We start from the raw sequence: 12,929 nt of genomic DNA, 5'->3' as shown, positions 1-12,929 counted from the left end.
GTGAAAGGGATCGACAAATTACTGGGACATTTCATAACCTGCCAAAGAATTGGCTAAGGGCAACCAGTACTTTCACATGGCTTACGTGAGTCAAGAAGTACTCCCTTCTCCCCAGTTTTCAATTCAAGGTTGCTGAAGCAGAGATTTGAGGCTGGCAAAAAGAAAGCGTGGATATGAAAAGAGGAAGTGGATGAATATCTTTTACAAATCTAGTGCAGTTGCATTATGCTTCTGATACAGCAACTTGTACTTTTATAAACTAACCCCCACCCCCATTTCTAAAAATACCCTACCTTTGAAATGAAATCCAAATCAAAAAGAAACGTATACACTTCTACTCTAACTGAATCCAAAGCCTTCTACCAAAATTAGAATATCACTTTACAAATACTTACTCTAGTATAACATCGTCAAAAACAGACCTAGAACCCTGAGACCCACCAAACAGAACCTGGTATAAAAGGCACAAACTTAGAATTAAAGAATTCCAAGCCCAGGAGTTCCAGAACTGAGCAGGGCTCACAGTCCTTCCACACACAAATCTACTCCTGGTCAGACCAAGCTTTCATACTTTCATTTCAGCAATATAATTTGGGCAGGGGGCCATTTTGTTACTTCTATTGTTAAACCAATTGAGAATTCCTCCTGTTCTACCTTTTGCCACTATTTATTGGATTTCTATTTCAGTAATTAAATTTATCTCTCATCGTCCTCCCAAAGCAGCCCAGGACAGCAAATACATAAGCCACAAAACAATTAAAACATTTTAAAAACAATTTCAGCACATGCAGATTGGGAAAGCCCTCTACTTAAAAGAGGAAGGTCTTCAGTAGGTGCTGGGGGAAAACAATAGAAAAGGTGCCTGTCTAATATTTAACAGGAGGAAATTCCAAAGGATAGGTCCAACCCCAATCTTGGACCTCCTGGTAAGACAGCATCTGCAGGATGCCCTCACCTGCGGAGCACAGTGATCGACTGGATATATAAGGGAATGAGATGATCCTTCATGTCATCATTTGGCACTAGGTGCACAAATTTCAGGTGCATGGGCAATGACACGTCTCGACAGAAACTCTGTTGGTGTCAACTGCTTTCTAGGCAGATACACAAGAATTTCTGTTACAACTGAAAAGCAGTAGCCATCTCCCCAAGCTGCTGATTATTATTATTATTATTATTATTATTATTATTATTATTACTACTGCTACTACTACTACTACTACTACTACTACTATTATTATTATTATTTTGATTTATTACCTGTTCTTCACCCTAAGATCCCAGGGCGAGTTACAATAATTAACGTTCAAAACAGTTCAGAACACAATAAATAAATACACTGTGCAAAAAAAAATTGCTTGAAGCACAACACATTCCTTTGTATCCATGTCAGGAAGTTTCACGTACTAAACACCTGACTCTTACATTTAATATTTCCAAAGTTTGCAGCCTCTTAAAATGTTAAAAAAACTCCACCCTTAAATAACACCTCTGTGCGTTCTCCTATCACTTGCTTCCTTACAGAGCAATCCTAAACCCTGAGACCTGGGCTGCTGGAAGCATCCCTCCACTGGGCACTGCCAGCAGCGCCCCCCCCCCCCCACTGCAGAGGCCACTGCTGTGCCCCCCGAAAAATGCAGGCAGCTGAGGTAGCAAGTGTAGGTCCTTGACTTAAATCATTATAAGGGCAGGGGTGGAGCAGTCAGCCAAGGAGCCAAAGCTGCTCCATCTCCCTTGAGAGGGGGCCCAAATGGTGTCTCTCATTTCAACCTTGGAGCTGGTGCAGCAAAAATCACTAACAAAATTGCCCACTTTGGCTGGTACAAGTGGCAGAGCTTCAGATGTGGTTGCTGATCCACTGCTCAGCTCTGCCTAACTGCTCCCCAGCCAGGGTTTGGATTGTTCTGTGAATATTAGAAATATTCATGCGCTGCTGCTTTCTATAGAGAGCACTATGTTCTAGTCACAGTGAAGGGACTGCTATAAGGAAACACAATGTGATGAGAATAGTACCGTATTTTTCGCTCTATAACACGCACTCGACCATAACACGCACGTAGTTTTTAGAGGAGGAAAATCCGTAGGCATGCCACCCGTAGGCATTCCCTCCATAACACGCACAGACATTTTCCCTTACTTTTTAGGAAGAAAAAAGTGAGTGTTATGGTGCAAAAAATACGGTAATTCAAATGTCAAGAAGTTGATTTTTTTTTAAAGCTTTGCAACCTGACAGACCCTGAAGAAATTCAAGGTGGACAATTATCTTTCAGTGGAGACCACTGTGTTGGCACATCACCTCCTGGGTATGAGAAGAATTGTATCGAAAGAAAATCTCTCACACAACTAGGCTTTTCTAGTATTTTATTATAAAAAAAATTCTGGATATTTGCTAGTCAAATACTTGAGCACAAATGCCTACTTGAGAGCTTATGCAACCCTCTAAGCAGCTTCTAACAGGCACCTGAAGAATCTCACAGGCAAGAGAACATTCCCTCGGTTGAAAGGCTCACAAAAGAAGTCTCTTGCTCCACACTCACTTTGACACACTTTCTTGATCAGCCTGGCCAAAGAGCCGAGCTGCAAGGCATGGTGCATACCACTTCCAGAAATTTGACAGAGGCTTGATTGCTTGTCCCTAGATGTACCCAGATAGCCAACAATGGACCATTTATACAGTTGTGTCAGAGGTAGGTGGGCACTGTGAGTTATTACTGAATTTAAGTAAGCATCTAGCACTCTGTGATCCTTTGCTGGTAAATGATCAGCTTCATGCTCGTACATTGAACGCTCCCTTGTCCAAACCCCTCTAGAAAGGTTCCCAACAGACTGTAGCCTCCCAGGAAACCAAGCATACCCCAAACCCCCTTATTCCTATTGCTACATCCCAACCACCGTCAATTTTACTAATATCACACCAGAACCATTTTTCACCCTACCGCTTCCACAAAGGTGGCAACAATCCCCCAAATACAGAATTAGTGAAGACACATGCTACTTCTGCCCATAGCAATACATTTTCAACATTTAACCAATCCCTCTGCACTACGTAGAAACCACATGTGACTTTTGCCAAAACCTCCCTTCAGCAACGGTTGATATTAGTTGACAAACTGTATTCCTGCAGATATGTATGTAGCCCACTGCCAGATTCAGTCTAGGTTCTGCAACTGCAGCCGCTTTAACGTCAGAAATGCACTGCAAAAGGAAGAGACAACAATTAGTGCTTAATGTAAAGTTAAAAGACAGTTGCTGGTTAATTATAAAGTTACTTGCACCAATTTTGAGACTGCTACCTTTTTGGGATTTAAAGTTTTAGTTGGGAGTTTCATGTGAGCATACAAAAATTGAAGCCACCAAATACCATAAAGTTGCATGATTTAAATTTAGTAGTGAAAAAACCAAAAGGGCCTTGAATCCACCTTAAAGCTGGTTGCACAGTTTGTCTTCAGCTTGATCCTGTGCACCAGCATGCAGTGGCAATAAGGCATAATTTCAGCACTGGCACAAGGGCAGAGAACCACAGATATAGTCTCTCCAAAGCCAGAAGCTGTGGTTATCAGTGAGGGGCAGGATCCCATCCCCAACACCGTGGCAAGTAATGAGAGGCTTGAAAACAGCAAAGATGGCAGCTTCAGAGTGCCTCCAATGCACAGTGTGATGTCAGGGAGAATCTCCACCCTTCTTTTGAGCCCAGAAGAGGGTCAGACCTTGCACTGGACTTTGGAGGCACATAAAGCATGATGTCAGAGACCAGCCCTTTCCCTTCTCTCTCCACTTCTGGACCTCTGCACACCAGACCATCTCCTCTGCATTGAAGAGTGCCAGGCCCTGTGCCTGTCCACCTGTCCACTCACAGTCAACCCATCTACAGAAGGGCAAGTCAGATCTGATGATCTGCTGGTAGGCTTCTATTAACAGGAGATGGCAAACTGCCCAATCCATTTCTTCCATGGCCATTTGGCTTCTGCTGAGGGCATGCACGCTATAATAGCCTTCTGCAACCTGGTTGCAGTTGATTTACAGCAACTCCGCTCATCCCTGATCACTGGCTGGGGCTGATGGGAATTATAGCCGAAAACATCTGGACAGCACCAGGCTGTGGGAGGCAGACCTAGAGGATAAGATGGCACAACCTCAGAACGCCTAAGTGACCAGGAGAGGATACAAAGCAATAAAAAATTATGATCCCCAGCAGAATCCATCACTTCTTATTTTATTTTATAAAATTTATGTACTGCTTGACCCTCAAAGCTGTTTATTTCTTGATGCAGAATGTTTAGTTTTGTAGTGCCAAGTATGGCATCTTGGGATAGAAGAACGCCACTAGCAATTTTTATTATTCAGACAGCTTGCCTGACCTGTAGCTTTACATCCATAAGATTGCACTTTAAATCAACCAAAGCAAGATGCCTCTGCAAATAAACTGAAGTAGCTCTCCCCATTTTCCAAGAACTGCTTGGTCCACAGAATTAATGGACTCTCATTAGAGCCAGCCTCTGCTCCCAGATCTTCCAGATAGCATTTTCCTTATGCATATCTTTTACTCTTTTGTGCCCAAGCAGTTCCTCAGTAATCCAAGTAGGTCCATAGCCTATTTGAAGGTGCATTGCTGCTAAAAAGAAAAGAAGCCCAGAAGAATAAAGTGAAGTTTCTAATCATATTCCGTTAAGGAGGCTTGTGATCTTGAAAGATCACAGCTTGTTCTTTCCTCTCGCAGCAATTCTGGCACTAGCCCAGCATGTTCTGGCCTTTTAGCTAGTGCCATTGACATTCTTCACATGAGTGATGACACAAAAGGGCTGCAAGTGCATGCAGAGGGGGAAGGGAGAGAAGTGGCAATACCAGACCTTACGAGGCATCTTGAGATGGAGGGGAAGGATCCTGACTCTCCGGCTCCGGGGGAGGAGCTGGCACTGAGTCCTCTTTCTTCTGTGCAGCCAGGAAATCATGAATTGCCTTCTCTATCTGCGGCCTGAAGATGTGGTTTAGTTTTGGATCCACCACCTGAGAAATAATTCTGTCCACTCCAGCTTCCAGCATCCCCGACCTGGGGCAGAGACAAAGGAGTCATTCAGCTCCTCCAGAAAGCTTCCCTTCTTCCCCCCACTGGAGCCCTCCACAGCCATCATGTCAGCTGCAATTAGCATTAACATGGTGTGAACTATGGCTCTTTTGGTAGCTCCTGTATCACTAGACAGGCATTCTACCCGGTGAAAAGAAAACCAAGAGGTTTTGAACCAGCTGCCTTTGAGGGCCCCAGCAGAACCTGCAGCAGACATCTGCTCACCCAACTGCTTTAAAAAAATGTATGCTGGGTGGGAGCCACTGCAGGGTGTCCATGGCACACAAAGCAGCAAATAAAACCTGACTTGGCATCAACAAGAGGGAAAAAACATCACACTGGAGGAGATAGGCGGGATATGAGGGGAGGTGATCTTTTTGGCTAGTGCACTTATGACGAAAAAGCAGAAAGGCAGCCTTTACCCCAGGACCTGCCACGATCAGCTGCTCCCCACATCTGCCAGTCTAGACACACCGGCACTTTTTACAAGACAAACAAAAATAAACACAAGCAACACAAGACAAAGAGCTTTTCTGGGAACAGTGTCAGAAACCAAAAAGCGACTTATTACTTCAAGGCTGTGCTGGATAAAAAGAGCAGGGCATGGGCTGTCTGGTGGGGTTAAGTCATGTCTGCAACAGGCCAGGGGAGGCAAACACAGAGACACTGCACAGCCGTTGGGAAGCAGCCGCCTGGGTAGAAAAAACACACCCAAACAGCCAATATTGTTTTGAGTCTACGTGGGCACTTAAGAAGATCTGAAGTCTCTGACACTTGGTCTCCCTGAAGGGCATGCCTGGCCTGGCACAAATTCCAGGGTCAGATTGTTCCAATGCTCTTCCAGCTCCTGCAGCTTGTGCCACGTACTAAAAATGGCAGCTACGTGCAATGCAGGTTGGTGCTGCTGTGCTGCCAGCCTGGTGGGCAGGCCCTCTACAGCTGCAGCAATACTCTCATTGCAGGGCCCCCTGGGGACTTAGAGTAGCAGATGGAGACACAAGGAGCTTCCAGGCTGGCTGCTGGAAAAGCATTCATGCCAATATAGTAATGCAAAACTCGCAGAGGTTATACAACACCAGTTTATTGAACGTTCACGTTTGTGCGGAGATTATATGGCACTGCCAGCTAGGGGTTGTTGTCCCACAATTTCAAGCCTAATTTCCGATCACCTTTCTTACCGGACTTTTTGCAGTGAGAAAAGTGATGTGCTAACTGCACTAGAAATGGGGTAACAAGCAAATTTGTACATTTAAACAGGCTGTCTGGAAGTGTCTGCATTTGTGCATCCCCAGAATTAATGAAGGCAAACAAAAGAGCACTCAGCTGGTGGTGTACACAACATGTTTCGAAACAAAAACTGAGCAAGGAAGTCAACCAGGACATGACGAGCTTAGCATGTCTCCCCGCCATTGACTGCTTGCAGCAAAACAACCTGTTACAGAATCAATGGAGCACAATGCATAAGCAACTTCTGCTCCATGGCTGAACCACTTCAGAGGCACATGAATCTGACTACAAGATGGCCTGGGGAAAGCTCTCATAGTAACCACTGTCTCAAGGCTCATCCACACCTGCTACCCCGCTGCTTTGCTCTGGGGAAATCCACTGTTTACTGCTGAATTGGAGCAAACGTCAATTGTGTTTTCTCCATACTGACATTTGCTCCAATTTAGTGATAAGAGAAGTTAGTTTTTTTTTTTGGGGGGGGGGGAGCAAAAACACTTGGACCTGTGGATGAGCCCTCACTGTCCTACTTCACAATTGAAAATTATGGAACTAGAGGTTTTAACCTGAACATGCCTCCATCAAGGAAGATGGCTTATAAATGCAACTCAGGATGTTTCAACAATACAGTGGTGCCCCGCAAGACGAATGCCTCGCAAGACGAAAAACTCGCTAGACGAAAGGGTTTTGCGGTTTTTGAGCTGCTTCGCAAGACGAATTTCCCTACGGGTTTGCTTCGCAAGACGAAAATGTCTTGCAAGTTTGTTTCCTTTTTCTTAACAACGTTAATACAGTTGCGACTTGACTTCGAGGAGCAACTCATAGCACGAGGTGTGGTAGCCTTTTTTGAGGTTTTTGAAGACTTTGGTGATTTTTGAAGCTTTTCCAAAACTTTTCCGACACCGTGCTTCGCAAGACGAAAAATCTGCTAGACAAAAAAACTCGTGGAACAAATTAATTTCGTCTTGCAAGGCACCACTGTAACTTACCATGAGCTTATCATACAAGAGAAATACCTAGCATGTAAGCTGTGATTTATGTTGATGGAGTCATACAGCCATTGAGACAGACTTATGTACGACCCTCTAGGTTCACTCCAACTATGGACGACACTCACAGCTTAATGCCAACACTCAATGCCCAGATGTCAGGTATTTTAGCAATATTGTTTTGTGAATGGTCCCTGTCATTTTTACATTTAAGCTTCATCATAATTATTACAGCCCATGTTCATTTACTTCTGACTGTACACCCCAATGAAGGCTTCTCCAGTATTCATGCCAAGACCACCTCTAGATTTCATGGTTTTCATGGCAGCCATGGGGCTGCCTCAGTTTGACATCAAGCAATACACGTAGAAGGGCACACTCTCAACTTAAGTCTTTGGTGATGATGAAATGGATGGTTAGAAAACACAGGAAGGGTTGTCCAAGCGATCACATTGTCATGGTCAAACCACTTCCTGGTGAAGTTTCATATGATATTGCCAAATGTATATAACACCCAGCTTTCTCTTTTTCATCCAGTGGAAGTAATGAACCATTGCTTGAACACTACCACAGATTGTATGTGGGCAAAAACCCCCGAAGTCTGTAGTCTAGGAGTGCAGCAGCAACCAAAGCATCCAGGAGCAGTGCCAGATCAAGGAGCACCCCTAGATTATGGACCTGATCCTTTAAAGGAAGTGCAGTTTAAAGGCAATCTGGCTGTTGCATGTCTCTGCATTGATTCAACTAGTGTGCTGGCGGCATCATTTTTGAAGAAGCAGCAGATGTGGCCACACGAAGGCTGGATTTTTGCAGCATATTTCATGTGAGGTGGTCCTTAAAAATTGTTTGGAAGCTTTAGCAAGTACAAAAGGTAGTAACCACGTTACTGGAAGACACTGGCTTTAGATTTCTTTCCAGGAACAATTTAAGGTGTTGGTGATTACCAATAAATTCCTAAATAATTTGAGGCGAGGCAATTCAAAGGACCATCTTCCACCAGAGTCTGTCTGCTGTTTTATGACTGTCAGAGACCTTGCACTCCTTGCTTTCAGAGGTACAGATGGTTGGCAAGAAAGGCTTTTTCAATAATTGTATGAAGTCACAGCTTCTGCTAACCTAGCAGTTCAAAAGCACGCCAGTGCAAGTAGATAAATAGGCACTGCTGCGGCGGGAAAGTAAACGACATTTCCGTGCGCTTTGGTTTCCGTCACGGTCCTCTGTGTGCAAGTAGCGGTTTAGTCATGCTGGCCACGTGACCCGAAAGCTGTCTGTGTGCAAACGCCAACTCCCTTTGCCTGAAAAGCAAGATGAGCGCCACACCCCATAGTTGCCTTTTACTGGACCTGGACCATCCAGGAGTCCTTTACCTTATTTCACCAGGCATTAGGGATCATTTTAACTTTGAATTCTGCTGATTTTCAGTACTGCTTTAGTTTTTAACTTAGTTCTTTTTAATTTTATTGTGCTATTACTATGATTTACATCTGTATTTGTTTTAAATTTATTTTGTATGCCACCATGCGGGCTCTTGTAGCCAAAAGGCAAGCTACAAGTCTTCAAATAACTAATCTGCCATAATGCAGATTAATAAATTAAGGCTGCAACCCTATGCACACATATATGGAAAAAAGCATCTCTGCATACAATGGGACTGACTTCCAAGCAACTTCATGGAAGTACTCGGTAAAGCTTGCAAGTCACCTCCCACTCTCATTCTAAGCACATTTCAATAACCATTTCTTGAATCCTATCACTATCAGTCAGAAACACAGCAGCTTATTATATAAAATTAAAATTATGTACATTGAACATACAGCTAACCCAGCCTGGCCTTCAACAAAATTAGGGAAGAACGTGTTTGCAAAGAACACGTTGTGTTTAGTGAACTGGATTAGTTACACTACAGCAATAGTTCAAGGAGCAAAACACTACTTCACTCTGTTGGACAGCACCCCAAGCCCAGTGACATTAAGCTCATCATAGAATCATAGAGTTGGAAGAGACCACAAGGGCCATCGAGTCCAACCCCCTGCCAAGCAGGAAACCCCATCAGAGCACTCCTGACATATGGTTGTCAAGCCTCTGCTTAAAGACCTCCAAAGAAGGAGGAGACTCTACCACACTCCTTGGCAGCAAATTCCACTGTCGAACAGCTCTTACTGTCAGGAAGTTCTTCCTAATGTTTAGGTGGAATCATCATGCTACTGTATCTCATGCTGGAAGTTGGTAAAAGCAAACAGAACTAAGACTGCAAGTTCATCAGATGCTCTTTCCCTCTTAAAGCTGTGGATGCGTGCAGATCTCCATTAGACAGCCACAAGTGCCACAAGTGCCACTCCTGAAGAAACATGGTGTTGATTAGCAATGAATTTTTGAGTAATTTCAATGGATGGAGAGCCACAATCTACCAGAAGTGTTTCTTAGACAATCCCATTAAAATTTAGGGGTCTTGTGCAAATGTAGAAGGTTACCTTCATGAGTTAAAAAACAATTCATTATTGTCACATATTTTAGCAGCTTTTACTTACTGAATAACGCTCTGCCTCAAGCCATTCCGCAACTGGTTTTTGTTCATTGCTGGGTTCCATTCCTGTTTATCCAGGTGGGTAGACACAAAGTTGTCCACTTTCTGTCTCAAATTCTGGTAGGCTGGCTAAACAAAATAGCTCAATTAATATAATCCTGAAGTGTTTCTTTCAAAATCCACACAGACCACTGACACCACACTGAAACACACTTGTTTATTTACCCTACAATTAAATTTCAACAGGATTGGCGTCATTTGCCTTTAGCAGGTTTGTTTTTACCTATGAAAAACCAAATATGAATGTAGCCATGAAAAATTACATGAGCACACACACCGTAGAATAAGTATACTACAGCTGGAGTTGAAGAAGATTCCAACACCTCCTGAGTTGGTCCATTCAACTGTTAAACAGTTCTTACAGATAGAAAGTCCTTCCTAATGTTTAGTTGGAATATCCTAAACTGATTTTTCCATAATCAGCTAGCTCTGTCATTCAAATCCTGGAATAAAACTCCAGCTAGACTCCAATCAGTGTCTGCGAGGCCATGGTAAAATTCAGTTGTTGTGGGTTACACACCTAAATACCCTGTTCAATGAGATTCAGCCAATATCTATGTACCTGCATCCCCCAGAAAATATTGATGGATTACAGGACCAACATACCCTCCTCCTACTCCTTTATAAGGCTTAGACAGACCATCATTTATGCCTATTTACATGTAGGCCACTGAATGTAGTGGGGTTAACTTCCAAAACACAAAGGAATAAAACCATGTTGTTGATGTGGACACCACTATATGATGCTTGTCTGCTCAATGTTCAAAGAAGGCTGCCTTATGCCAAGTGAGACTAGTGGTCTACCTAGCTCAGTATAGTCCACACTGATTGGCAATGGCTCTCCAGCGTTTCAGAGAGGAACCATTCCCAACCCTACCTGGAAATGTCAAATATTAAACCTTCTGCCCGCAAATCAGATGCTCTAGTTCTACCACTAAGTTATAGTCCTTTCAGTGGTAACATGGACTGGAATGTATTTATTTTGGTTTATTTTACTCTTTTTGAGAATTGCCTAATAATAATAATAATAAAGCACCCCCCAGGAAACATATACAGGAAGTTATAAGCCAAAGACAAGCTACAAAGATGCTCCAAAACCTCTGTGACCCCATAAGAATGTTAACATGGGTGTATCTTGTACAAAACACAAAAACAAGAGTGCAAGCCATGTGACCACCAAAGGAAATAAATGTTTTGTCTGGGGTTGTGTATACCTTTCCCAGAATAGACCACACCACAAGAGCCAGCAAAGCTCCCCCACCTCAGGGAGTTTGGATCAGAGGGGATACAGTGCAGGCTATGAGATGGTTTTCCTGCGAACTCGTGTGTCGGCTTCCCCCAGCCGAAGAGGCAGGGAAGCCGGGCGACTGCAACTCTCGCCATCCCTGACAGCTGACCCCGTTGGCTGGGGCGAGTGCCTCCATAACGGGGCTGGGTGGGGACTAGGGAAAAGAGAGGATAAGGGAATAAAAAGAAAAGTCCCTGTAATCCTGGCAACTCCTTAGCCGAGGCCTCCCCCTACGATCCTGCAGAGAGACCCTCCGCGGGGCTGCTACGGGGAGGGGCGCTTACCTTGGTGTCGACGTCGGCCAGGCAGTCCCTGCGGAAGGCGTCGAAGAGGCCGCGGCTCTTGAGCTGCCCCACGATGAGGGCGATGAGCTGCGCGTCGCCAGGGGGCAGCGAGGCCGGGTCCGTCGCTCCAGGCCCCGACGAGCTCCCGCCGCCTCCGCCCGTGCCGGACGACGCCCCGCCCGGCTCCGCCATCCCCCCGCCCGGCCCTCCCAGCGCCGCCCGACGGGCCGCCGGAACAGCAGCGCCGCCGCCGCCCTCTCTCCCGCCAGGTGCTGCTGCTGCAGGGGCGATGGTGGCAACGCCGCCGCCGCCGCGGCACCCTCTGCTGATCGTGCCGCGGCAGCTGTTGGTGACGTTGCCGTCGCGGAGCATTTGCGTCATGCCTTCCCGCTGCATGCTGGGAATCAGAGGCCTCCTTTCTCGGGGCTAGGAGGGCGCAGACTCCCAGGAGGCTTTTATCGCGATAGCCATCTGGCAGGCTCCGTTGGGACGCGCTGACAGCTGCCCCTGCTGCAAAAGGCTGCAAAATTTGTGGATTGGTTGGCGCGGTGCGGAGTCATCGCGCTCCGCCAATATTCAAGTCCGGGTGGGGTTCTAGATGAGCTATGGGAAGGGCAACGGGGATAAGGAAAGCAGCCCTGAATGCTGTAATTGTTGCAGAGCGACGGGAGCGACCCCCAAGCCCTGGGGCGGCCAGAAAAGACGGGGCTGTGCACTCCCTCCTCGACCCCCGGCCTCATGTGCCCGCACTGCTCGTTTAGCAGGAGGATTTTCTGCTTGTCAGTCCCTTGCTCATAGGGTTGCCATATGCCCTCTTTTTTTCCAGGACACGTCCTCTTTCTCATGGGGATGTAAAATGAGAGTCGTCATAGCGATCCATAGTTAAAAGTAGAAGTCGGCAGATGTGTCCTCTTTTTTGCTCCTCAAAATAATGGCAACCCTACATCACAGTACCCATTTTATCCCCTCTTTTTTGCCTTTGGGGATGCCTTGTTACACTTCCGTTAGTGTGGGTTACTAGAATAGTCGTCCCTCAGGTTCTCCTCCAAAGAGGACATGGCTACTGGTATGACAGACTGAAATGCTCCATTCTGAACAACTGTTCAAGGTGGGGGAACCTCTTTTTCACTTGGCATCCCTCTGAAAGATAAATCCCTTGAGTTGGGGGTATTCGTGTGTGTACATCTTTGTCCCTAGCACTCTCATCCATGCATATGCCCACAAACGTTGCATATGCGCTGTTAGGGTATGCAACCCTACAATCATAAACATGCTTGCTCAGAAGTAAGCCCTGTGGAACTTCCTGTTGCACCAGGGGCCCTGCCTCTAGTCTAGTGGAGAGGTCAGATGTTTGGTGGGGAATTGTGGATGGTCAGTGGTGAGGCAAATGCGCTCCATATACATTTTGAGGCAGTATGTTGTTACTGGCATGCACGTACCAAAGCTGAGCTCTGCAATTCAAAACATTTCCAGTTCTGAGACTTGGTGAGTCATAATG

The 12,929-nt window shown here is 45.4% G+C and overlaps 1 protein-coding gene across 1 annotated transcript; it reads right to left on the bottom strand.

Moving 5' to 3' along the window:
- Window positions 1-2,344: 2,344 nt before the first annotated feature.
- Window positions 2,345-11,827, bottom strand: BOD1 (biorientation of chromosomes in cell division 1; the record flags this gene model as incomplete). Its single annotated transcript, XM_081178845.1, has 4 exons — window positions 2,345-3,195; window positions 4,848-5,047; window positions 9,804-9,928; window positions 11,432-11,827. 3 exons carry the CDS (start codon window positions 11,825-11,827, stop codon window positions 4,849-4,851), a joined length of 720 nt encoding a protein of 239 aa, XP_081034971.1. The 3' UTR covers window positions 2,345-3,195; window position 4,848.
- Between the last annotated feature and the right edge of the window lie 1,102 nt (window positions 11,828-12,929).

Source organism: Podarcis bocagei (genome assembly GCF_964188305.1).
Source record: "Podarcis bocagei genome assembly, chromosome: 2".
Taxonomy (NCBI): Eukaryota; Metazoa; Chordata; class Lepidosauria; order Squamata; family Lacertidae; genus Podarcis; species Podarcis bocagei.
This window is presented reverse-complemented; position numbering and strand designations above follow the sequence as displayed.